The sequence below is a fragment of the Cadophora gregata genome, assembly GCF_030347475.1.
Source record: "Cadophora gregata isolate MNR1 chromosome Unknown scaffold_7, whole genome shotgun sequence".
Lineage (NCBI taxonomy): Eukaryota > Fungi > Ascomycota > Leotiomycetes > Helotiales > Ploettnerulaceae > Cadophora > Cadophora gregata.
In genome coordinates this window covers 1,655,722-1,681,951 of record NW_026695930.1, presented here as the reverse complement: position 1 = coordinate 1,681,951, position 26,230 = coordinate 1,655,722, and the positions used below count along the sequence as shown (strand labels likewise).

Sequence of the window (26,230 nt, the reverse complement as noted above, 5' to 3'; positions counted from 1 at the left end):
GCCCTACTGTACTCCAGAATTTCTGAACCTACCAGTCGTGCGCCTATGGCAGCGCAAGATAACGAACATTGCTGATTCGGGGCATGTATTCCATAATCCCAGCAGGCTCAGTGGGAATTCACGGAGACTTCCCGCTCTCGCCTCTTATCTGTAACTGTATTTGCCCTCTCAAGACAAGATCCTCCGCCACCGAGGATGTACGGAGTATATTTACCTTGCAGTTTGCAGGGGGTTTGTTTGATGCCTTTGCTTCTCTCGCACTACTAGAGATACAGTATTCCATGTTCCAGGCAACTGGTAGTCTTTAGATCACGTTGCCCCCCCTCTACCGGATGCACATTATTAGGAGCGTAAGAGTATCAGGTATGACGAACCGGTCTGTGCAACCCTACTGCTACAGTACTGCAACTACTGTAGACACCAGACACCACACCACACCACACCACCCCATCGGCACCGAAGCACCGAAACGATCTGGTGACGCTAGAAGACCAAGTCGTGATGATCTATGATTCCATGGCATGGCATGGCGTCAAGAATCCCAAAGGCCACAAGTGCCAGCCTATCACAGTAGCTTCTGGGAGAAGCCTGGGCCCAGAAGCTCCTTGAGTTCTCCAATACTGTATGGAGATCCCGATCCCCTTTGAGCAGGTCGAGACGAGAAGGAGGGAAATGATTTAAACTTTCTGGCTTTCGTCAAAGCCGCGTTATTTCCTGCCCGAGTTGCATTTCATTCGTTCCCGCCTCTCCTGATCAGCTGAATCATACGCAGATTATTGCAGACGAGAGTTTGGCGTGGTGCTTCACCCGGATAGTCCCCGCGAACCGAGGTCGCTACTCCAAGTCCAGGCTACCCTGACGAGCCTACCCTCGCCTACCGTACCGATCGTGACGCCCCCCAGCATTAACCCAACCCAAAGCAGCCTCAGACTGCCCAGAGTCAATTACAGTAGTACAGTCTAGACTATCGTCAGATCAGGTCCCTGGAACCAAAGCACAGACAGAGAAGAGACATGAAGATGCAAAAGGCAGAAACATGAGATATCGTGCGGCACGGCATCTGCTAACTCCACGATGGCCGGTGGCCACAGGGAAAGGGAAAGGGAAAGGAAGCAGTGATCCTTTTGAGTTTGGTCACAACACACACGATACTTTGTTTGGACCAAATACAACGTTGACGTAAAGGCTCACACGGTCTCTGTTTCTCTACTGGTCTCACAGGAATGACAGGGCAGGCTAGGAGGCATGATAGATTCCAATTCGGGGGGGGGGGAAGTTTGGTGGGTGGTGACACTTCCTCCAACAGTTCATCGTGAAGCACGCAGCAAGAGTGCAAACAAGCATCAACCTTCACGGGACCTGGTTGCCGACCTCCCTGAGCCCGCATGTGCTTCATGACGCAGGTGCTCGAGAGTTCAAAAGTCTATCGACGCTTGGTCGTCAGCTAGTCTTCATGGCTCCCAAATCCATGTTGCATCTATTCTTGCCTCACAACGGCCGGATAAGTCCTCGCACGGGACTCGTCCACGTTTTCATCCCTTTCTCATGCCTTAGCGTGCATTCTTCACTTCCTATGAACTTGTCAAGAAAGACAAGAGCTCGACCTCACGCGCGTCTCGTTTCGTTTTGGGAGGTCTGATGTCTGAAGTCAAGCCTCTCTCATGACATTATTGACTTTTTGACTTTCCTCTCCCCCGCTTTGAAGGGGTTGTCTCATCCACTCGGAGTGATCGCCTCCATGCTGATCATCAACTTTCCGCTCCCAGAAAAATTACGATATCTCCTATCCGAGAGAAGACTGACTCAGTCAGGTCGCCGTATGAGACGTCTTTACCATTCTGATTTGCGGCCTCAAGCATGCTGGTCACTCAGCTTCCGGTCATGGGATGGCTGAAGGGATGAGCTGTTTTCAAGTTTGCCGTCTGTTACCGTCTTCCGATGTGAAAATAGCTCAAACATCCGATCAATTATTGCTTGAGTCAGGTTTGTTGGGGAGGGAAGATGGGATATTCGATGTGCTGGATTGCCATCAATGCAGGGACAGGTCCTTGAAGCCACAGCCCTCCAAGTCTGGTTCATTTTACAGCTGACCATGCTTGTAATTTGCTGCAATTTGATCCTTTGTTTTACACCTCTCTGCAAAGAATCTTTTTACCTTGTCCATAGCAAGCCATATGCATCGCAGAAAGTCAGTTTGGTCTCCATAAACATTACCCAATCCAATGTATAGACATTTTTACCTGGAAATCATATTGCTTTGCCGTTCTCCATTCATGTGTCCAAATTTCGGTTTTCCTTTGTTGGTTTGTCACAGACCGAGGGAGATTAGAATTAAAGCGAGTACTGGCACTCTCGCCGATTGAAGGATTTCCACACCCACAATCTCCTATTTCTCCCACTCTCCCCTTCTCATATATCAATTTTCTTCTTTCGCATGAGCAAATTTATTTAAGTATCCATGGCTTTATCACGATGGCCATATCCCAAGACAGATCAATGCATGAGAAGTTGCTTTTTTGAACCAGGGCTCCTCGGTTGGATACTTCAGCATGGCCAAGGGCATGTCGTAGGAAGGATGTTTATATTCGTTCTCTGTGCGAAATTCTCTCTTGAAAATGGACTGTGGGGCCAATAATCCCAAGCTTTGATGATCTTTGAAGATCAAGCCCTGTCTTCTCAAGCTTCTGCCTGGCTCGAACCTGGTCTGCATAATTTAAGCTACCCAACATGTCGAATGATCGATATCCTTAGGGAAGCTATTAAATAAGTCAGTCGTGATTTCTCAATCCTCCGGCATGCTTTCCACAGTCCTAGCCTTACACCAAAGGGCGGCGTACAGGACGTATGTTGGATGAGTATGGTACTTGGAAATAAAGAAAACACGATGATAAAGCTAATTACTTAACTTGGTACTCATCCTAATAGCATGCAACTTTCAATCACAAAAAAAGTATGGAAGAGCCTTCAAGAATCCTCGGCGAAGAGATCTATTCTTTTGCGTATCGACTAGGTTCGTTTCTCGGCATGTCAACTTGGAAACAATCCGTCAACAGGTTAGTCAGTCGATGGTGAGGCAATCGAACAATATCCATACTCCACAACAAGCTCGACGACCAGCCAGCACCCATTAGTATCACATAAGAAGGGAGAAGGTAGGCAAGATGCAAATTTCGAAGAATGTGATCATAACAGGCACTTGAAATCTGCGCTTAGACAAGTACTCTCGCCTCGCTAGATGACTGCATGTTTTGTTGTTCTAGCTTCAACTCTTTTGCCAGAAACATTCATGTGTCACTTCCCTTAATGCCCTGATCTGGTCCTACATCTTTGCGGGTAAGTTAGATAGCAAATCTGTGTCTCATTGTGCCTTCCAACCGAATCGCAAACCCTGGGGATTTCGCTGCAGCACAAAGACACTGGCTGGAACAACACAGATTTCGGTGTCCTTCTGTACATCCTAGACCTCCACCCGCAATGAAAGATATGTAATCCATAGCTGTAATAAGAAGCTGCCTTCGCCTTGCACTCATTGCACTGTGTATGTCTGTCCGCGTAAAGTACTTTAAGGAGATCGTCTTCCCGACAGTGCAGAAACCCTGGATGAGAAGCTGCCGACAAGGAAAAGGTGGGAAATGGAGCAGCAAATATGGATTGAAAGCATGGCAGGGCACGGCTGTTGAAGTAAGCCGGCATTGACTTTGTCTGGGAGTGGAGCGCCTCGATGATACTGACTTGTTGTAGGACTCGCTAGAGAAGCTCTTGACACACTGTCATGAGTTCTGAGCCTTTGTTTGGCTTCGTGGGAATTCTGAAGTATTATTTGCTTTGATTTGTTGTTGGTTCGGTGGACGTAGAGTGATTGCGCTGGATCTATGGAAGGTGAGGAGGGTTTCACGAGTGTTGTATCGGAGTCATTTCAATGAACAAGCAATGATGCATTCATCCATAGACTCTGCTTGGTAATTCAGTACAAAGAGTTACATCATAATCCATGACACTATAGAAAGCTTTTTCATAAATATGACATCGTAAACCGAGAAGCCCAGACTTTAATTAACCACCGTTTCCTCCACGCCTCTAATCACCACTATTATCTCGCTTGTCCACCCACCCGTAACCACATTAAAACAAAACAGTGCAAATCGACGCAATCCGGCTCGAGACTCCTCACAATTCAAACCAAAATGTCCCTCCTCCTGCTCATCAACCAATTCTTCGCCATCCTAGGCGCCACGTTCGTCATCGTCCTGGTCCTGTGCATAGTCATACACTGGCTGATACGAGTCGTGGATATTGTCATCGGATACAGGGAGCCTCCTGAGCAAGAAATCATGGAGGACTTTCCTTGGACGACGGCGCGTCTGGAGCGGCGAGTTACTGGGGTGCTGGCATCATAGAGCTTAGATTTGAAGTTGGAATAAAGACATGCCATGAGATAAGCATGATTAGAAATGCTGAATTGTTACTCTTCCTCTTTCCATGTCATAAGATGTTCTTCTCGTACTTTGCCTTGCAACACTTGGCCTATGAACTTCAACGTATTCCACAAAGAAGGTAAAATATTCCGATTTCTACATTATCTGTGTACACCTATGGGCATTTGGGATAGGCGATCTAGTGATTCGAAATCTCAAGCGTAGAAATCAAGTTACACGATTTCTGTCCCTGCTCTGCAACATCAAGGCACCCGAATGTCTATTTGTGGATAGCTGGCAAAGTGAACAGCGACCTCTTGCAGAACATAAGAATTTTTCGTGGTCCAGAAGGGGTCAACAGGTAGCAGAATGCAGAACCCTTCACTATCATGGCCTCTACTTGGATGGCGACAAAATACGGATGTTTGAAACATATCAGCCTTACAACAATCAATCAAGGAGCAGTACAAAGTATTACACTATACTATCTGCAGGCAGTGAGTGCCATCCTTCTATCATTCATACTCCACAACCCAACAACCAAAACAACGCATTTTATTCATAATGGTATTCTCCACCCGCCTTCCTCGCCCTGCCCCCCTTTCCTTTACCGAACCTTCAGATAAAGCAAACATACGATCGAGTGATCGAAAGCATTTCCCCGAGCGCCATTGCTATGCATGTAGTACGTACTCCAAAGGTGAAAGACATAAAGTGCGGTTAACTTTGCTCCCCATATGCAAATGCAACTGACCAACTCCCTAGAAAGAATGACTGAATGGACGAATGATTAAATGTCAGAAGAGAAAGAATCCAACATAACACTGCTTCATACGTGTATTGCATCCTGATCAGCGAACCAGTAATGCTCGCTCGCCAAATCGAGGGTATCGTTCCTCAAGGAGGTCCCCCAAGTCAAATCCTTGTCTGATTGTAGAAGTCATGAATCCATCCTAAACATCCCACCCTCCGTCTCTCTCAAGTCAAACACTTTCTCCTTCCCATTCCTAGTCTGAGCAGTGACAGGTCGTTCTTCCTCGTCATCTGACTCTGCCACACTCGACATTCTTTTGTTTCCTTTGTTTTCTTTCGCATGCGTACTATCGTTACCAATGTTCATAGCCTGTGTCTGGCTGTATACATGAGACTCCACAGGGTTGTTGAGCTCGACCTTGGGCGTAGTGTTACTCAATACTTGCTCTAGAATGCCCTGGTCGCTCAGCGCCGTTGTGGGTCGCATCGTTTCTTCGCTGAGTATACTCTCTCCGTCAACGCCGAAGCCGGGAGTACCAGCGGCTATGTTCATGTTTCGCTCAAGAAACTGTGCCAGCCGGTTCGTCTGTTGCTGCCAACGCTCATTCAAGAGTCTCACGACCTCATCTACATCTTGAGGGGTCAGCTCGGGTTTTTTTGGTTTTGCGTGCCCTACACCGAAGGTTGTGAGTGTCCGCCGAACAGAAGTCTTCAAATGATGATCATTCTTTGCGGAGGTGGCAGAGCGACGGGTCTCTCTCATATTGGCGTTCATTCTCTTCATCGATGTTGTTTGGTCATCTTGTAAGAACGGTAGTAGCACAATCTTGTAATTCTTGGCAAGAGCGTTGACCAAGGTAGTGAATCCTTGGAGGTTGATGTCATTGTGCTCGCAGTAGATGTGGGTGAGACCCGTATCCGCCTCGATGACAGACGAGAGAGTATTGGCACCTTCCAAACCCAAATTCTGATACATGATACGTAGCGTTTTGAGCGTTTTGTTGTTCTTGAGGCCTTGCAACGCACTATTGAGTCCTATTCCAAATCGGGTGACCTCTAGGTGAGCTTGCTCTCCTGAAATATCCAAGTCTTCCAAGGTTTTGTTGTCCTCAAACACAAGTCTCATAGCTTCGCAGGTTTCTTCTCCTGCATCATAAGGAAGGGAGGCTTTCGAGATATCCAAAGAGCGAATGGTGGTGTTGGTCCGAAGGGCTTGCAACAACTCCCTAAAGTGATCTTCCTTGGCAAATTCAATCATTCGCAGAAATAAGTGAGTTGGAGCATGATTAGCCCGAATTGCATTCACGATTTCACTGACGCCTTTCTCAAACCGATTGGCACTGACATGAAGCTCCAAACTACGAATTTCGCCAGGTACTCTAACCATGGAGTGCATCAAGAGAGCAACATCATTGCCATTCAAGCTGCACTGGTCTAGGTTGAGCATGTAAAGGTCATCTGACATTGTACTTGCCAAGTACGTTGATATGGATTCGAGTGTTTTCGAGTTAATCTGGCTCAAATTAGTCTGGAAGGCACTTTGATGGAACGGCGATACATACAGCAACACCGTCCAAGATCAGCTCCTGGAGCTTCCAAGTCATCAATATCTCAGGAAGTACCAGAGGCTGATCCCCAGTCGTCCAAGTAGTCCTCGAAAGGTTGAGTTTCCGCAATCTTGTGAATCGGCTCATCGAAGCTTGAAATTGCTCTAAGTTGATCCGTCCAGGATTATCGGACAGATTGATATATTCCAACGTAGCGTTTTGACGGTCAAGATGGGTAATCAATTGCATAATGCCTCTGTCATTCAAACCGCAGTGAGAACACTCAATAGCTCTCAACTTGGCCTGTGATTTCTGCATGGCAGGTATTAGGGAATCAAGATCCGTCTCTCCCAGCTCTATGCCGTTCAATATGATCCAATCGACATTGGTAAGTTGGGACTGGCAGAGAGGTAACAAAGCCGCAACAATCTCACATCCAGGATCTTTGTCAACTTCGCGTCCATCGAAATCGAAGTTATCCCTTGGCCGTCTCCTTGGAAGACAATTGGTAAAGTCCATTCTTTTTAGCCTAGTCGACTTCAACGCAAGAGCTTGCACCTCTTGGTAGAGCAGTGATTTGTTCTTGGGATTGAGATTAAAGTACACGTCAATTGGTATTCCACTACGAGTCGCACATGCGGCATGTTCAATGCCGTTCCCATCAATCGTGCTGTGTAAGGAATGTAGATCGATATCCCGGAAAGAAATGGACTTAAATCTTTCATTGCATCGAAGACTTCGCAATATAGCCAACAGTTCTGGCAATGCATACTTCTTGGTGTACTTTGGGGGCCACAGCCAGAATTCTGGCGCATCCTCTACCTCCCAGTCAACCGCATACTGAACGTTGAAGGGGTTGGTATTGTAAGCTATGCAGTATGCTGCAAGTGTTCTGTCAAAGCCATCGAGCTCGTCGTCACCAACTGTGAGCCCTGCCTCACAAGTGTCGACTATTCGCCTTGGTCCAGAATAATTGAAGTTATGGTCATCCAAAAGTGGTTTCAAATGTCGCCAAGCTCGCAGAAGGGCATATGCGATGTCCGGACTCGCTGAAGCGGCCAATTCAATTACCTCTGCTGGCCGAACTGGCTGTCGAAATGCTAATTCAAATCTGTCATCGTCGTACGTTACTCGCAGATCGACTAAAGACACAATCCCCCAAGACGCTCGGCCGATTTTGGTGTTGGACATACGGGCAGACGGCAAAGTGAAATCAGGAAGTGGTACGAGATGAACTTTGTTGATGCCAACAACTAAGTAAAAGACTGAAGAGCCCATCTTCTGCAAATCATCCGCCGAACGTCCAGCTTTTGTGGTAGTTCGTCGAACAACGCGAAATATTTGGAAGTGATCAGCGTCATAGTCATCTACGCCGTCCACCGCTGCGACCAGATGCCGGACAATTTTCTCCGGGAATGGCTCTGTCATGAGCAGCCTTGCTTTCTGAGCAGCTCCTCGAATTGAAGAGTGCCAGAGGTCAGCATCTTTGGGATCATGAAGCATAAGCTGTATGGACCCGACACCATACGATTCCTCATCCAGATATACCACTTCTGTTGTAAAAAAAGGTCGACCATCCTCGAGCCGGTAAACGGTGACGATCTGTCTGAGGGGGATCTGATTTTCATGCTCTGCTGAAGTATGGGAGTTATTCGATTGAACCTCCTGCAAGGACCCAATAGAAGTTGTGGAAGGGTGACGTGTTGTGCTATTCCGTCCGTAGGGCATTGGAATCGAGGAGAATGCCTCTGATGCTCTGGCCTGGCTCTTGAAGCGCAGCAAGTGTGAATCCGTCAAGACCAAATATTCCTTCTTCTTCCTGAACATGCCACTTGTTGTCTGGATCTCCCCATGGTATAGTACCGTCCTACTACTTGTCTGCCCAACTTGTAAATGCATTCCTTCTGGTTCTGGCGATTCTGGTGTGCCGGCCGGTAGACTGTCTGACTCTCCTTCCACGTGCGTGAGAGATTTCCTGCCCAAGGATCCAAAGATCGAGGATGGGCGGTTTTTCTGGAGAAGTTTTGGGCGCATGTTGGGCGAATCCAGTCTGTCATTGCTCTTCACAGGACTCATTGATCCGTCTTGTGACAGGTCAGCGTTTGATCCTGGACCCAGACCAAACAGCGAGCTGCGCTTCCCCATTTTCTTCTTCTCCTTCTTGTCCCCATTGTCGAGACTATCGCTAGAGGAGACATCGGTGTTGATTTGGGTGAGACCCAAGGATCCCTTCGAAAAGATATTTATGCTTTTCCGTCTGTCTCCCTTGATATCTCCATTCTCCTTTGCTGAAGGCGCCATTGCATTCCACGAGGCGTGTGTTTATGTCTGCAGGCCGTGTCTGCGTAACAGAGGCTTTCAATTTCGTGGGGAGGACATTGGGTAGGATGTTCTGCAGCAGCTGGAGTTCTAGTAGTTACTATGCGGATAGTCTTCTGTCAGTGGCAGAATCTCAGACTACGGCCGGGATTAGGAGAGGTGACGGCGAAGGCACTCGGGCAAATGATGATCAGGTCGCTGGAGGCTGAGCGAGGAAATGCGGTGTGCTCGTGGGCAAGTAAGTGCGAGGTTCGAGGATCTCGATGGCCGTGTTCGGTTGCCACAGTTCCGGAAGTGTAATTCACTGACTGACTGGCGAACCTCAAGTCAACGGGCTGCAGAGAGAAGAATCAAGAGAGGAAAGACAAGATGGCTGGGAATCAGTCGAGTTCAATCGCCTGCCGCACAATTGGCTGATCTAAAGCTGTGATGTCGCGGAGCTAGTTGGGGAGCATGGCCTGGGAAACAAGCAAGCCAGTATACATGGGCAGGTGAGGTGAGTGAGTAGGTAGGTACCTTAGGTAGGTACTGTACTGTAGGTGAGGCAGGCAAATGGAGGGACTAATGCAGGGGATTGTCTGGAGACTGCTGGGGGCAAATGCGTATAAGAATGAAATTTACAAGGAGTACAGGCAGAGATGAAGGTGTTTGTAAAGCGAGCTGGGCAGGAATTTTCATGGCGTGGGAATTATCTAAAGGTATCCTAGGTCTCCTCTCCATCCCAGGGTCGTGCCGCTGGCCCATCTCATCCCATCCCATCCATCCCATTCCAATAACAACACCAAACCGCTCTTGGTGCCGGGATTTTCTCAAGCCTGCGCTGCACTGGTGGGGGTGGGCTTGCATTGTTCCAAGAAGTGACGCACCACCAGGGCTCACCCTGACGATCCATTGGATGAGGGGTCGCTGCAATCCTTGGAATCCCTGCTTGAGGGACCTCACAGTGCGAACGACGTGCGCGTTGCTAGCGGTGGGCTAATACCAGAAACAGATACAGCACAAACGAGTAAAGGTTACCAGGTAGCTTTTGACGCGCCATCCGGATGACAAGCCTCTCTCGAATACGAACGATACTTCTAGATAGCTTCAGAAATGTCCCAAAAGGGATGCTCAGCCCGGAGTCATTCTCGTATTGGCTTGTCATGTGAAGGAATGGAGCTCGGATTGGAGGACGTGCAGGCCAGCAGTAGTCAAGCTCCAGGTACATGATTACACAGTTTCAGTCACATCCCTTGTTGGAGCTTGGGGCTACACCTGGTCGCAGCGTCGTTTCTATGCTCGAGGTCCTGTCCTTGTCATCAGTTACATTTTGATTATTTTGATTACTTGATCTACTCTCTACTCGATCTGGCGAATCACTAATTCAGAGTTGTCCTCAGGTCGCCGAGCCTCAAGCATTTGAGCAAAGGCTTTGTATAGTTAGAAATCCCAGCAGAGGTCCATGGTTGCCACGGTTCTTGCGGCTCGACGGACCTTCGTGTCCTTGTCTTTCGATAACACAATATACTTGAAACGAGATCTTGGGGTCGAGTGCTTTGTTCCTGCGAATAGCTTAAAGCCACTCTGATGCTGTGCTTAACGAGATTTGACATTTTTCAGCATCGAGGTGGGCTAGCGAGAGGAAGCATTCTTCCCAACGTTATTTAGAAGCAGAGCTGTTACAGTAGTCTCTTGAGATATGTGAAGCAAATGCCGAGCTGGAAAGCGCTACACACCTCGTCCATGGAATGAGTCTGTTGTTTTGTTGTTTCCCTGTATCATAAAGCCCATGTCTTGATGCTTCTACTCTCTGCGTCAAGTACCACAGGAGTAGCAAATCAGCACCCAGCATTGGACCTCGCTGTCCGTAGGTTCATCAAGTAATCGTTTCGGGGATCAGTCGTCGCCATACGTAAAGGGTTCGACCCCATATAATTGCTAGCAAAGCCTTGAAGCATGCGGCGCCGGGAAGCGAGTCAGCGAAGTAGATTCGAGGTGTATGATATTTTAGGGTTAGTCCGCAGTCCGCAGCAATGGAGAAGCAAAAGTGGCAGCCTTTGAACTCGGCTAGCAACTTCAAGTGTCCATACTCTTTGCTATCATAGTCGAGATATCAGCGAGCTTCAACCCCTGACATCATTAATCACAATGTCACGTAACTTACATCGCACTGCCAATGACAGCCTCATGGACTGAGCTGTATCCTCTTCATCACCGTCTGTTATCGAACTCCGCATCCCCAATAATTGCAGTCCCCTTGACTGCCAATCCACCGTCCCTCCCTTCAACCCAAACATCCAACTTATTCTCTCTCTCGGGATCCCGCCTGACACAAATTCTCATCTCCTCATCCACATACAGCGGCGCTAAATTCCTGTAATCAAAACGCACTACCATCTTCCCTCCCGTGATTTGAGACCTCAGTACCGACAGCATAAGGACTATAGTCAGAGGGCCGTGTACGAGGAGATTCCGGTGGCCTTCAACTTCCCGTGTATATTGAGGGTCGAGATGAATGCGATGTGCGTTGAAGGACAGGGCCGAGAAGCGGAAGAGGAGCGCAGCATTAGGTCTCAAGGAGACACTGAAGTCGGGGGTATGAGGAGCTGCAAACATTCTATCAGTAACCTCTCCCAGACAATATTTATCCAGAAGCCAATTGGCCGATTCAACACATACGCTTCACGATCTTCCCCACCTTCTCCAGATCATCCCTCGCCTCTTCCGTCGACTTCTCCCTCATAAAAACAAGATTCCTCTCTTCAATCACCGCCCATGGCCGTATACCCTCCATCCCATACCTTTGCTCCAACGACTTCGTATCCATGTTCAAAAACATCTCCTTTCGCCTCTGCCGTTTATGCCGTTTGCCTGCCCTAGAATATCCCCCCAAAATGGAGAGTATCCGTCGGGTTACTGTCACAAAAACTTTCTCCTGTCCTTCCACACCCTTGACGTTCACGTCTGTGATTTCCTCACCGCAGACGGCAAGTTTCTTGGGTACGATTTGGAACTTCTCTTCCTGGCTGAAGACGATAGAGCCGCCTCCCCATAGGCGTTTGACAAATGGCGCGCCAGGGGAGTGGAGGGAGTCAGTGCCATCACGTAGGAGACTGCTGTCGGGAACTGGTGGTGGGAAATAGACTAGATGGTGGCCCTGGGGAAGAGCTGTAGAAGTGACATCAACAGCTGCATCTGTTGGATCTCCTGCTGGATTGAAATTACGTGGTTGGCATGATGACGGTAGGAAGTCAGCGAGGGATATGTTGAGGAGGTTCCAAGGAATGGGGGAGATGTAGTCGATTGATGTGTTTCTGGGACGGGATGTGAGCTCGGCATGGAGGGTGGTTTGTAAAGATGGTGATTCGGCAGGAATGTCTGCTTTCGTGGACAAATATCGAATCGCTGCATATTGAGGTCGTATTACATTTTGAAAGGAAGTAGCACCATTGCGCCGCAGAACAGAGAATGCGGTTGACTTCATGTCATTTCGTTGTTTATTCTCGAGACACTTCACGTCGGTACTAAGCTATTTCATTAAGCTACGGGAATTACCCGCAACGACAGGGGATATTGATCTTATCGATAAGATGCCGGCCTCGGAGGCTATGCTATTCCAAGCTCCTCCAGTTTCCCATTAGAGGTCTGCCTGCTCCTTTCCTTTCCTTCCAGACACATCAAATCCGCCAACGATATCCATTTTCATATCCTCTTCTTCAACTTATCATCCCAGCTGCCCAACCATCTCCAACTCTGCACATAGGTCTCCAAAGCATCCAAAGTCTTCTTTACCATGCCTGTTGGATCATGCAACTTGCTTCCCTCAAACTCTACGAAAAAAATGTACTGAAATGGGATGACCTTAGTCGGCCTGCTGTTGATGCTGGTAAGATTAATACCATAGATCTGGAAGCAATGAAGCACTGATGCCAGTGCACCCGGCGTGCCGTGATCAACTTTGAATGAGATGAGGGACTTGGTCTTGTGTGCTGATCCTGCCTTCTTGTCAACGCCTTTCTTAATGATCAAGAATCTTGTGGTATTGTCTTCCCGATCCTCGATCCCTTTCGCAAGTACATCAAGGCCATGGACTTCTGCGGCAAGGATACTCGCAATGGCAGCACTTGTACCCGTTGTATCCTCCTTCACCATCTCGGCAGCCCTGCTTGTAGAACTGACATCGACTCGCTCAACGCCCTTCAAGTAGACACCTAAAAACGTTTCGCATTGTCCGAAGGCTTGTGGATGGCTCAGAAGTCGCTTGACATGTTTCACGCTGTGGAGGGGGGAGACTCTTGGCTTGAGAGGATTCGGACTCGACATCGTAGGAGTGCACGCGCCAGACAGGCTGGGAGAATCGATATTTCCGCACTTCTTGCCTAAGAGGCAGTGACTGACATCGAGGTAGGCTTCAGCGCAGACAGTGACATCTGGAAACCGGTCATGTCGATCTGCGAGAAGCTCGAAGGTGTATACGACCGCTCCGTTTGTAGAATTCTCGAATGGAACAACGCCCAAAGCCGCCTCGCCAGACTGAACTGCATCAAAAACGTCTATCCCCCACAATTAGATGGCCCAGAAATCTAAGTATGTTGGCGGTACCTGTTATGGTGATCGCTGGTTGGTAGTCGTATCGATCGGACTCGAATGTACTGAGCGCCGCCTGAGTAAGGTCGAAATCTGTCAGCCCAAAGGACCAAGGAGGGCGTTCATCATCTGCAAGAGTATGTACCTGATGAGTGTATGAAGAAATAGGGCCAAGGAAAGAAACAATAGGAACAGGCCGATCATGGCCGTCGTTCTGCGAGGCCATGATGTGTGATGTCGCGGTTTTGAGCAGAAGCAATTTAGGGTGAAGTCGCTTTTTCGATCTCGTAAATGCAAAAAGATAGTTTTATTTAAGGCATCAAAGAACTGCTGTTGGTAGCCGCATTATCCCTTCTATTTCGACTCGCTTGTCATTGTCGACTGCGATTGAGGTTATCGGCTCTGATTCAAAGAATGATGGAAGCTCCGACATAATTTTGCCCTGCGTATCGGACAGACTTGCCCCTCCACCCCACCCCACCTTTCGGTTCTATTGGGCTACTTTTACCGATATACCAAAGCACGCTTCGAGAACGTCCGTTGCCAAAACCGTAGCATTGCCGAGACCGTTGGCTTCTATAACATACTTGTAATCACTGCTTACTGACGCACCTCCAAAACTTAAACATGTAAGTCGTTTGCATGCACCGGCACTTCAGACATAACCGATCACTTTCACTCAGAAACATGTGGTCCAGGTAAGTCTCGAATTGCTCCAAGCTGACTCGACCCATCGAACGGGGATCGAGCCTACTTTGAACCTTGCGTAGCAAATCTCAAAATACAAACATGGTCGCTGAAAATAAGCAATCTGTCTCCCGCAAATCTCCACACTTTCTATGCAATACCAGAGTGTCCTCAACAGGCGAGGTGTTTATCCTATAGTGAATTGTGAGCGAATCAGCTAGAGGCAGTTTGCGGAAGACTTGCATACCTCTGATATCCATTCGATCAACTCAAGTAATCGTCGTGACGGACCGGAGAGGGCTGGGCCTTGACACAGCACTTCTCTGGCGAGAGCCAACCTGGGTCGGCTGATGTCTGATCTGCTGCACGGCACTTGTGCGAGGTGACAGATTCTGACCTGACGGGACAAGAGTTGGATCCTCGCCCAATGCGAGGGCATCAGATTGTCAATCTACTCTCATCTTAGTGAAGTTCTGAAAAGGAGACTGGGTTATATCACACGTACCGTCGTAGTAGTCATCGTCATCGTCAACTTCGGCCAACTGCTCAAAGTTGACCTTGTAGCGGAGAAGGCCACCAATTCCACCAAATCCTTTGACGAATTGGTTGCCCTCACTGGAGCGGTCGGAAACGAATTCCAGAGTTGCTCCGAAGTCCTTGTATTTCTCGGCGATCCATTCAAGGAAGGACTCTTGTGAAACGACTTCCATTTCCTGTCCGGTTTCTCTGTCCATGAATTGATCTCTGTTGGCAGCCTCTTGTTGCTTGGTGGTGTGGAGAATGGTCAAAGTTCCGTTGACATCCTTGAGGGTCCAACGATTGATCTCGAGATTCTCGAATACAATGAGAATTTCGACAGCTCCAAGTTCTAAGGCCTTCAAAGTGTCCTCGACACCATAGCAAACCCGACCAGAGTCTTGACTGATCTCCTCGAAGTACTTTCCAATGAGCTTCTTCTCCTGAATGAATTTGACGTTGCTGAGGGTCTCGGCTGAGAGTTCAATAGCCTGGTTGAAACCGTTCTCACCCCCATAAGAAACATCCACGACCTTGATAACCTTGGTTTGAAGACGATTGTCGAACAGATCGGATTGATTAAGGTCGTTCTTGAAGTCAGCAGATCCAGCCAAGATAATGCCAGCCACGTTGACTTTGTCGGCTGTGATGAAGTTTTGGACAGCCAATTCAGCAACCTTACGGACGTAGTTGTGACGCTTCTCTTCTCTAAGACGGGCAAAACGCAGCGCAGATTGTCCACCACGGCCGTGCTTCTTTGGCAAATCGACGGAAAACTTGTGAACAACGTCGCGGGTGTTACCACTCAGGGTTCCAAAAAGGGCTCCATTACCATCCATGATAATGAAACCAAACTTCTGATCTGACTCCAAAAGTTCTGCGAGAGCCTCGGTATGGAATTTGTTGTCACAAAGATATAAAGAAGTATTGATAGGCTTGAAAGGCTCGAAATCGATGTTGACCTTTCTCTCCTTGCCCTCGGATGTCAAGATTTCACCACAATAAACAACTAATCCATTCGGAGGAACTTTATTGTACAGCTTCAGTCTCTGCTGTGTAGATGTGATGGCAGACAAGACAGATTGACGATTGACTCGTGATTTAATATTTGATGCGGTTCCCTATGCAAATATTAGCGCAACATAACATAACCAGGAACTGGGGGAAATGCGCACGTATTCTTCAGCCAACATCTTCGCAGCTCGAGAAACTTGGTCTTTCGGCGCTATTTCACAGTCAGAGCTAGCTTGTTGCACGCTGACATGTGGGACTCACGAATGATAAGGGAAATCATGGAGGTTCCATTTCCTCGGGCGGCTTCCAGTCGTTTGATAAGTTTCTTCACCTTCCAAATCTCGATGTTCTTCTCGGCCTCATTTGCTTGGGCGTCGCTCATCTCGGCGGTTGATGGCGCAGTGAGCGCTCGAGTTCTCGAGAAGTTCTTGGTAGACAGAAACTCGAACTCTGCAATACACAGTGTCAAGATCGATCTTTGGGGAGTTGTGCGGGTGTGACGTGGGAATTGTGGGTGCAAGAGCGAGGCGATATTTAGGGTCTTTCAAAAGCTTCGAGGCACGTGCACTAGCGTGTATCTCCTTCACTTGAGCCGTGAAGCTTTACACTTCGATGGTCATGATGAGACAATCACCACAACAATTACTACGAATACTTGTCATTTGTGACCCAGCAAATAGACAGAGAGTCAAAAATGAGTACTTGACAGTCAGTCGTTACTTATCTTGCAACTTGGATTCTTCAGCTGGGTCACCTCGAGTCAGGTCTGAGTCATGATTCAACTTCGCCTTGTCCAAGATTTCCCTGGCAATGACTTGTTTGGAGGCAAGTTGTCACCTGCCTTATTCAGAAGCTCTCTCGCGTTATATCCACACATTTTAAGCTCTGGAGGGAGATACTGAGGATGTCCATCAGGAAACAATGATGCGTGGTTCTTCTTCCACATTACTGCCAAGACGTGCACTTGACTCTGGTGCTCCAGGTGGGAACGAGAATCATCTTCGAGCTGTTTTACCACTGCTTTATTGCCCGGGAAATTGAATTAAATTCTACCTTCAACGCAATCTCAAGATCTCTTATGCCGAACTCTGGCTCATCAGCTGCTCTCCTCTGCCCTGCTGCATTCTCGCTACTCTTAACACATTTCTTTGCCATGTGGTGGCTAAGTCTACTTCCACTGTCCACTTTGACCGAAAATTGCAATGAGAATACTCCTCGTTATTTATCGTTTGTTGGTAGAAGAGTGCGCAGCTTTTTATCTTGTTGTCTTCATCCGCCGCCAAGGCATTTTGCATGATGAACTATCTAGGTATGGTCTCAATTGACAGCAGGGCTACGAGACCGGTAGTGACGGTGCCATGTTTGACCTGATATTTTCACATCTTCCTGGTATGTAACATGCCATGTCCTTCCTTGTAGGAACCACGCTGAAGTATATCCGCGAGTCTTGGTCGCCCCTTTCGTTGCTTGGCTAATCCATTCAAGTTCCACAAAGGTAAACCTTGATGAAGGCAAAAAGTCATCAGCATTATAGAAGCATTAGACCTCTGTGATCTTTCCTCACTTTTTCCTTGTATTCTTGTAGATTAACCCTCTCGGAAGGATATTCCGTGTCTATAATGGCTTTTCCTTCGATCGGACTGATACTTCTCATAGCTCTTCTGAATAGTGTCACTGGGCTTCCCAACAACGTCCTCGTAAGTCCTTATTCTACTTAGAAACTCATTCTGCACTACTAAAAAGCCAATGAGCATCCTATCACAGGCTGCCGAACAGACAATATGATATTCAGCGGTTCTAGTTCTTTCCAGCTGACATTGAGCAGCGTATCACACCGGAAAATTTTGCCGACATAGATACCTTTAGCAATGCTTCGGTCAGCTCAGGAGTCCAGTTTCAAGTTTACGACGATGCTTTTCTACCAATCTTGGGCGACGCTCCCAACGCTCTCTTTAATTCTTAACTCTGCAAATACCAGCTTCCCTCAATTCCATGAAGCTGCTATACTTGCTAGTAGCAATCCACCGGTCCTTTTTGTTTCTTCTAACCAGTATAACTTCTCTGGAATGAACTCTCCCAATACAAATCAGAAAGCCGTTGTTATTTCACGAATCACCCAAGATCCTACAACCCAAATCTGGTCTTCGGAAACCATCACTCCAACAGGGAGAGAAATCCACCTTGCAAATGGCGGAACACTCTCACCTGACGGAAACTTGATTTTCTGTGCACAAGGAGACCTTGCTCATCCTAGCGGGCTCTTGAGGCTCAACCCAACGTCGCCGTTCGCCACGACAAGTCTGATCAACAACTACCTTGGCATACCCTTCAACTCTCCGAAGGATGTGGTACGGACTTCAGATGGCGCTCTTTGGTTCACAGATCCCCAATTCGGGTTCATTCAGAACATTCGACCCGCTCCTCAACTCCCAGCCCAAGTCTACCGCTGGGTACCAGGCACAACAGATCTCCGCGTCGTCGCAGATGGACTTGCAGCTCCTAATGGCATAGGCTTTTCTCCGGATGAAAAAATTGCCTATATAACTGATACGGCTCAAAGCTCCACAGCCCCAACGGCAGCAAAGACTATATACGCTTACGATGTGATCACTGCTGGCTCTGGACCTTTGCTGTCAAATAAGCGCACATTTACCATGCCCTCTGTAGGAATTCCTAATGGAATCAAGACAGATAAGGCAGGTAATGTGTATGTTGGATGTGGGGATGGTGTCAGTATCTGTAAGTTGACCAAGCTTGCAACCACCAACACCTCTCTGATATAGTAGACCTGTTTTATTTTGCAAAACGTATAGCCAGCTACTGACTATTTTCATACAGGGAACCCACAGGGAAAACTACTGGGTAAGATCCTTGTGTCCGGAGGTGCAGCCAATTTCGTTCTGGGCGAAAATGGCATGGTTTTTCTGTTGAACGAAGACAAGTTGTTCTTGGCAACGTTAGGCGGGCTCCCAGGAGCAGCAATCCAGCCAAAATCTGCTGTCTTTGGGATTGCCAGCAACTTTAGAGCTTGAAAATGTCAGCATATCTCGCATTCACCGGTCTCTCAAGGCACACTAGAGCCATCGCCCAGAAAAGCTTCAGGGCATACGGATGAAACATATTTTAAAGACTGGACAGACACATCTAAAGTTGTTGTGGATCGAAGCTGAGTCGCTTGCCACCGAATTTTGCAAATGACTTTAGAACCGCTTCAGCTGTGGCATAAAGTCATAGAGAGTCTTGGAATTATGGCGAACCTCTGAAGTCGTTTAAAATCTAGCTTGGTCATTGTATGGTAAATAAAAGACTAGCAGTTGTACCAACCGCTCTGCGCGCAAGTTCATACCGTCAGTAGCAGCGTCCACCCACTAATTGTGTATGATTTGATCGTCCAGTTCCCAAGTTTTAGACTCGGGCTACCAAATTTCTCAAAGTCACCAATCGGCTTCATTGACGCTCTAGGTTAATCTCAAATCACGCCTGGGCCGAAAACAAATCTACCTCACTGCCTACCCTAATTTTCAGTCACGCTGACTCCATATCTAATATGGAGAGGTACGCTACTTCTAATAAGAATAAACGTGTCAGTCCCAAAGGTAACTTTGGCCCCTAGCAAGATTCCGCCAGAAGGCACTGCACTTGCTGCAGTAAAGACCACCAGGAATTTTTACGCAGCTAAGTTCGTTGAACAGAGCTGCTTCCATTGCCTAGGGGCGAGCGATATATATATGCGCTTGTTGCGGTCTTGGGCTTAGGCTTGTTTGCTTTGGTTGTTTTTCTCGCTTAAATTGGAAGTGGGAAATCAAAAGTTGCCAACCTGCTTATGAGTATTTCTGGGAAGCTCGCCGAGGACTTAGATCATACTCAGAACGATTTTAGGCCGTCCAAGGAGGGTTGTGTGGTTTGGTGGTCAAGCGCATGTTGAGAGAGACGAGGAAATCATGGCCACTGCCACACCTCCCGCCTGATGCGGCTCCAATGGTAGTTTGTTGGAGATGGGTCATATTATTGATAAGGTAGACGGAATCATGTACGAGCGCAGGGCCTGGGGGGAAAGAGTCTAGTTTATTGTCGAACACCTCTCCCAACCGAGAAAGCCGACAGCGTTGTAGTATCCATGACTAATTCCAAATCTGTATACACAATCCTAAATCACTCCCGAAAGCCAGTCTGTTTGTATCGGTGTCATCTTGGAATCTGAGGCCAGATCGTGCAATTCTCTGATGAATGACAGATCACAGGAAGTTTTGCGTGAAGTTCTGACATTGGCTTGCCCCCTTGGCACTCGCTTCTGCTCAATATATGGAGAAAGGCAATATGATATGTCGTGCGCTTTGATCGAGAACATGTTGGAAGAACATTTTCATTTGAAGACATGAGTCATTTGGATAAAAAATCAAAATTCATTGACCACCGCAAGCAATCAATTAGAGAGTCTCAATTACCTAGGCAATCTTCTTCTCCATTCATGTGTCCCCTCCAACACGGACTTCATTTCATGTACCACCGGGGAAGAAAGGATCTTTCACATCTCCATCCCTCGGCACGTCTTCTTCCCTGACCCATTTCCTCAAGACGTCTTTTACATATGTCCACGGCATGCCTCTCTCAACAGCATCTTTGATTCCTCTATTCATCCGTGCAACGTATCTGCGCCCAATCAGTATCGGGTTGCGTTATGTACCTACCCATGCTCCAAGATAAGAGATCGTGGATGGGATAAAATTTAAAGTAGGATAAGCGGGCATGAGAGGATGGGACTGGGTATGGAGACCCTAGACTTACTCCTCCTTACAAACCCCTACCCCCGTCCTCACAACATCAACGTAAATCAATACCTCGACCTCTGTATTTCCCGCCCCACCCTCTCCAGATCCCTTCCCATCCACTCCCCGACCATCACCTAGTATCTCGACACCCAACATCATCTTAACATAGCAATCCGGCACACCCTCAGCTACATCCAAAGCGTCCTCATCCACTTGATCAAGGACATACAACAAGCCATACACCTCATCCCCTTGCCCTTCTCCCAGAGTCTTATTGCTAGACTTGGACTCAGATGAACCCTTGACAACATTAGCGTACCCTCTCGGCCCAATGACCCATTTCCAACCTCTCAGCACAGCCAGGGAATGGTAAGTGGAAGAGGGACAGCGACGAGCCATTTGCGTGAGTGAGAGGTTGGAGCCGTAGGCAAAGTAGAGACGTGGTTCAGTTTGGGTGGCCATGGTGTTTTGAATACTTGATTACTGATTGGTTGTTCGGGATGCCGTCTTAGTTTGTGGCAGAGAGGTGGTTTGGAAGCACCTGGACGCTGGGACAGAGATGCGTTGGTTGTGTTTGACTGTTGCGAGTCTAATTGTTTCTTTAGTCCGTTGGCCTGAGAGATACACGATGGTGAGGGATGAAATGCGCAGTAAGCGTAGTGCGATCAAGAAATGCCAGGCCCTTGGAGGTGTTGATACCAAGAGTGCTGTCAAAGAAATCGCTGTGAGTTGTTAGGTGACCGAGCCTCTGCCTCCCGAACTTGTATTGATCCCAACTACGATGCAGTTGTACTTTGACGGCTTAGCAGGTCTATGCGCAAGAATAATCATCGTCTCAAATTACTTCGTTCATTGTTGCGGTTGACTGAGATAGGAGGGTGTTTTGGATGGCTGAAGTCAAAGGGTACCAACAGTAGTCCCACACGTGACGACGTGGTGTTCAACTGTAAGACGGTGCAACTTGAAGGGGTGTCAAGGTTTGGAATATATGTTCTTTCATATTTCTCAACCACTCTATAATCTACACCGTCGATCTATGAGAGACCGATCGATCAATCAAGATATCCACTCTTCTTCAGCACCTTGGAATGGTCAATATGAATCAATCCTTCCAACCGGCCAACACCTTTCCATCCAGCCAATCGACTCCAACCAGAAAAATGCTCTATACATGCGAGTCTCCATCCTTCCCCCGCTCACCATATATTGAAAACTTTCTTTCATTCGTCATAAAAACATCATAGAGGAAGGAAAAAAGGTGTGTGTATACAAGAAAGTTAGGTTGTTCGTAAAGATGGAAAAAAAGAAATGTTCCCTGCCCGCCACGCTATGCTATGTAATGACCAGCGCTTGCAATGCAGATAAAAGTGCTGTAATGACATACCCACTATGTGAGAAACATCTTCAATTTCGTTCCATTCCAGACTTATGTCATGGGGTTGAGGAACGGGCTGAAGAGTAGCTCTTCAGCACTTGGTCGTTTGGTGTGGTCGACCTCGAAGGCAGACTTGAGGAATGTCTGAGCTTCCTCGCTGGCGTTCTCTGGGATCGCTGGGCTAATCTTCGCACCGCCGATCTTGAAGATGGCTTGTAGTTGGGAGCAATCCGGGAAAGGATGAGTCCCGGTCATCATCTCGACGACAAGGCATCCAAGAGACCAAATATCGGCCTTGCGAGTGTATGAAGTCTGTTTGACAACCTCAGGAGCCATCCAGAAGACTGATCCTTGTAATGACGGTCTGTTTTTATTGTTGCCAGCACCACCGAGGATGTTGGAGGCCTCGATCTTCTTCGAGATACCGAAATCGGAAATTTTGATGCCACCTTTGTTGTCGACAAGAATGTTGGCGCCCTTAATATCTCTGTGGATGATCTCTCGGCCGTGAAGATACGCAAGTCCAGTGACGATCTGTCGGACAAAGTTGCGGATGAGAGGCTCCCGAAGAGCTCCATAGGAGTTCAGCATTGTTTGTACTGATCCACCAGGAACGTATTCCAAGAAAATGTTGAGATGTTCGGCAGATGAACTGGCACCAAGATACTGCACAATGTTGGGATGTTGAAGATCTCTCAAGAGGCTGATCTCGCGTTTCAAAGCATCAATCATACTCTTCTTCCTTGCATCACTTTGGCTGTTTGCACCAGGTGATGGTGCCTCAACTTGCTTAACAGCAAGAAGTTCTCCAGTAACAGCATGAAGAGCAAGGTACACACTACCGAACGAACCTTGGCCAATGAGAGCACCCTTCATCCATTTGCTGTCATCCCAAGAGTCGCCAGCCAAGAAACTTTGTAGTTCCTCGTCCTCATCCTCTCCGTCATCGTTCAGAGCTTGACTGATCTCTCGCAGTGATCCGCCAGCTTCTGTACTTCCATCTTCGAAATAGCTATTTTGAATGACATTTCCATCAGGGTCGGTGACATTCACATTAGTGGTATCCGATCCACTGTCGAATGAGACATACGATTTGCGGTTGGGTTCGGTTGGTGATTCTTCTTGGACACGTTCGAGCATTGATGAAGCCACGGAATCTCTGTAGCGTCCGCTGTTGCCCCTTGACAGATCTAAAGGTTTAACTTTCGCGAGCTGGCTGTTACCGCTAAGCCAGGTATCGGCAATAGTTGGCATGGGAGGCGCATCGGCAATACTTGAGGCGAAGCTTAAATTACTAGCAACACTCAAGCGGCTGTTGACCTTGCTCAGACGTGTTGATCTTCGTAGCGAAAGTCTGGCGGTTCGATCAATCTCCTCGCGAGGATGATCTGGAAAGTAAGTTGTCAAATCCGAAGTGATCAACTCGCTGGGAGGTCTTTGACCAAAAAATTGTCGCAGCACACCCTTCTTGCCGCTTGGTCGAGGTCTCGCAGTGTCTCTTGGTTGTTCCATCGATGGTGGTCTCTCCAAGTCCTTTGCTGCATTATGAACATTACGTTCTCGTTCACCAGCGGAAACAGCTGAAGTTCCGGATTGGAAGGATGCAGGCGAAAGTGGATGTTGTGGTCCATCGTTGAAAGTCTCGCCCAAGACTTGTTGCACCTTGAGTTGGCTTCGTTTGTCCATACCCTCTGGTAGGCGGCTTCGATTGGTGGCAGTCTCTTCCATGGCAATACTCGCGGCTCGTTGTAGCTCAGCCTCTCCAGGTTCACCTTGGTGGATCTTCCGTAAAATGAGTCGATTGCGTTCCGGCCTTCTCGTATCTTTGATGATCCTCCACAAGTCGGCCTCAGGTAATCTTCGACATTGGCTTGGGTCAGGATCGACCCCGTTGAGTACGTAGAAACAATAATTTCTGTCGTGATCCTCTCGATACCCGAACTTCCTTAACGTTAACCTCATGACCTCATCGCACGATTGGCAATCTACAATCCGCACAACCTTGGTGAGTCCTCCGGATGAGATAACCCTGATGATGTCTTGGTTTTGTGGAAGTTGAGCCATTAGAGAGCCATCGATGCTACCATTGCCACGGGTATGGTTGTGAATTAGTCGTGCAGTCTGCGGTTGTCCGTCTCCGGGTGTACCAGGCCGTCTTCCACTTATCGTCGCGGCACTCGAAGGATTGCTCGAACCATTGAAGTATCCTTGAGCGTTCTCTCGCCTTGAGACTTCTGCTGGGCTCAGTACACCATATCTTGCCTGTCTGGCAACTCGAGCTTCTGATCCGGCGAGGGGTGAACTAGGTCTTGAAGGTGGTTTGCTAATATTCTCTGGGATGGCGGTGGCTGGGGTAAATCCGTCGAACTGCCTCGAGTATCTCTTGTTTGCGGACGGAGTCGGTATCGCTCTTGCGGAGTTGAGAGGCTTCGGCGAGCCAGTTGACGACGGGGTAAATGTTTCGAGACCGGCAAAGGAGTCCTAAACCATCAGTACAGTGCACTTGGACGCGGATTGTCTATAAACTCACTCTGTTCCTCTTCTTTTGATTGGCATATGCTTTCGTCCTCAATTTCTTGATATTGAGAAACAGTCTCACACGATCCCCTATTTTGTCAATACCCATCTCCTGTAGCACTGCCTTATCCATCTCCAACAAGTTCTCTCCATTGATGTTGTTCTTTCGAAATATCTTCTCATACTCTCCGCAGTTCACCGTGACCAGCCAATCACATACACGTTCCTCATCCCAATTCTTTGCTGACTCTGGCCCTTCGATATCGGAGAACTCGGACTCTGTGGGGCTAGCGAACGATTGATTTGAGGAAATCATGGCTGGTGTCCTCCGACTCGATTGCACAGTTGTTTGGGCGGAGGAGGCGGAGAGGTTGGAGGAGGTCGAGCCTAAGGTCGCCGGAAACGGCGATTTGGAAGCTAACATGGCCATCGTGAGGAATGCTCTCTACGCATGAGGCTGGGGTAAGGTCGAGGGCGTATAATAGTCGATGGGTATCGCAGGATGGGATGAATGTCAAACTTGGTAGGTACTACAGAGTGGGAGGCTCTTTGATATTATACAATCGAAGCTGTCCCGGGGCGTTGGGAGATCGGGCTGCGTAGGGGCAGATCTTCCAGGATCGTCACGTCCGAAGGTGTTTTCTTTAGAACTGTGTGGAGAGAGGTGCGATGTCTGTGGTTTCGAATGGTAAGTGAGGTGAGTCCCTTTCGATACGGAGACGCGGTGTTTCAGTTGAGCGAGACAGGGCAGGGTGGTGGTAGTGGTGGATCGGTTGCTTTTTCGAGGTTGAAGGGTCGCTCGCTCGTGCTTACCGGAGCATGAAAGACAATCTGCCGATTAATGAAGCCCTGTCCTTTCTCCCGTCCTTTCACGCAACTGCTTCAGATGCATAGGCCAGTCGAGCAGTCGAATCAACTCGCTGTGCAGGAAAACAACAAAGGACGAAGGACGAGGGGATATTAAGGGCGGCGATGACGGCGTCTATGGTGGATTATCAATTGTCAACGAAAAAGCGCGTGAGGTGAGGGAGAAGGAGGATGGATCTTTTTGCCTCTGGTGGTGGTGGTGGTGCTGGTGCTGGTGCTGCTCTGGGTGGGCTCTGGGTGGGCTCGGGAGCTCCTCGCTGGATACTGGTGGGCAATGATTGGGCTGGCTGCTCGCGCTCTGGTGGATCTGGATGGATCAACAGGCTGGTCTGAAACGACAGCGGGTGCACGAGCATTTAGGGATGGGGCCTAGGACCAGCAGCCAGGGCAGACCCCTGTATCAAAGAGGTAGCTTGACTGGGTTAGAGGGATGGACAGTCCTCGCCGTCCTCGCCGAGGACAGGACAGGACAGGTCAGGTCAGGTCAAGATTCAAGACTCAAAAGCAAGAACCACTGGTACAGTAGTGTGGTAGTGACCCGCCAGACACCATGCGAATGGTGCATTATTTATTGGAGCCGAAGGTGGACGACGGTCGAGAAACAAGAGCTTGAATGTTTTGGACCAGCTGCGAGTAGAGTAAGGTACAGTAGTACTTAGAGGAGCGAGAGGCACCTCAAGGTAGGTAGGTGTAGGTAGGTACTCGTAGTGAGGAAATGCGAGGGCGGAAGGCGAGAGGGAGGGGCCCGGGGAAGGGAGAAAGCAGGAGGACGGGGTGAGAGCAGCTGATGTTCAGGTAGTTTACGAGTAACTGAGGGACCTAGGTAATTTTCGTATCCCGAGTGCAGCTGGCTGGTCACCGTGTATGGTAGGGTAGATACAGTGA

At 48.3% G+C, this 26,230-nt stretch overlaps 7 protein-coding genes across 7 annotated transcripts; 1 reads left to right on the top strand and 6 right to left on the bottom strand.

Annotated features, from left to right (window-relative positions):
• Positions 1-5,355: 5,355 nt before the first annotated feature.
• ONS95_013291 (uncharacterized protein) lies at positions 5,356-9,016 on the bottom strand (the record flags this gene model as incomplete). Its single annotated transcript, XM_058506932.1, has 2 exons — positions 5,356-6,681; positions 6,731-9,016. 2 exons carry the CDS (start codon positions 9,014-9,016, stop codon positions 5,356-5,358), a joined length of 3,612 nt encoding a protein of 1,203 aa, XP_058357662.1.
• A 967-nt stretch (positions 9,017-9,983) lies between these two features.
• ONS95_013290 (uncharacterized protein) lies at positions 9,984-12,497 on the bottom strand (the record flags this gene model as incomplete). Its single annotated transcript, XM_058506931.1, has 2 exons — positions 9,984-11,619; positions 11,693-12,497. 2 exons carry the CDS (start codon positions 12,495-12,497, stop codon positions 11,225-11,227), a joined length of 1,200 nt encoding a protein of 399 aa, XP_058357661.1. The 3' UTR covers positions 9,984-11,224.
• Positions 12,498-12,715: 218 nt separating this feature from the next.
• PHA2 (prephenate dehydratase) lies at positions 12,716-13,826 on the bottom strand (the record flags this gene model as incomplete). Its single annotated transcript, XM_058506930.1, has 3 exons — positions 12,716-13,566; positions 13,616-13,676; positions 13,746-13,826. 3 exons carry the CDS (start codon positions 13,824-13,826, stop codon positions 12,716-12,718), a joined length of 993 nt encoding a protein of 330 aa, XP_058357660.1.
• A 907-nt stretch (positions 13,827-14,733) lies between these two features.
• SUP45 (Polypeptide release factor (eRF1) in translation termination) lies at positions 14,734-16,199 on the bottom strand (the record flags this gene model as incomplete). The annotated part of the gene is made up of 4 exons (XM_058506929.1): positions 14,734-14,738; positions 14,793-15,924; positions 15,979-16,028; positions 16,079-16,199. The coding sequence occupies 4 exons, from the start codon at positions 16,197-16,199 to the stop codon at positions 14,734-14,736; spliced, it is 1,308 nt and encodes a 435-aa protein (XP_058357659.1).
• Positions 16,200-16,306: 107 nt separating this feature from the next.
• On the top strand, positions 16,307-19,155 carry ONS95_013287 (uncharacterized protein). The gene is made up of 4 exons (XM_058506928.1): positions 16,307-16,642; positions 16,733-17,514; positions 17,643-18,556; positions 18,656-19,155. The coding sequence occupies exons 3-4, from the start codon at positions 17,686-17,688 to the stop codon at positions 18,847-18,849; spliced, it is 1,065 nt and encodes a 354-aa protein (XP_058357658.1). The 5' UTR covers positions 16,307-16,642; positions 16,733-17,514; positions 17,643-17,685; the 3' UTR covers positions 18,850-19,155.
• A 1,158-nt stretch (positions 19,156-20,313) lies between these two features.
• On the bottom strand, positions 20,314-21,048 carry ONS95_013286 (uncharacterized protein; the record flags this gene model as incomplete). Its single annotated transcript, XM_058506927.1, has 2 exons — positions 20,314-20,467; positions 20,603-21,048. The coding sequence occupies 2 exons, from the start codon at positions 21,046-21,048 to the stop codon at positions 20,314-20,316; spliced, it is 600 nt and encodes a 199-aa protein (XP_058357657.1).
• A 964-nt stretch (positions 21,049-22,012) lies between these two features.
• Positions 22,013-24,908, bottom strand: STE11 (ATP binding; the record flags this gene model as incomplete). The annotated part of the gene is made up of 2 exons (XM_058506926.1): positions 22,013-24,442; positions 24,492-24,908. 2 exons carry the CDS (start codon positions 24,906-24,908, stop codon positions 22,013-22,015), a joined length of 2,847 nt encoding a protein of 948 aa, XP_058357656.1.
• Positions 24,909-26,230: the final 1,322 nt, after the last annotated feature.

What these genes read in the sequence shown, in the direction of transcription:
- ONS95_013287 (XM_058506928.1), top strand. Translation starts at nt 17,686, where the DNA reads ATGCTTCGGTCAGCTCAGGAGTCCAGTTTCAAGTTTACGACGATGCTT. An exon ending in TGGGGATGGTGTCAGTATCT is followed by an intron (nt 18,557 to 18,655) that starts GTAAGTTGACCA and finishes ATTTTCATACAG; the next exon opens with GGAACCCACAGGGAAAACTA.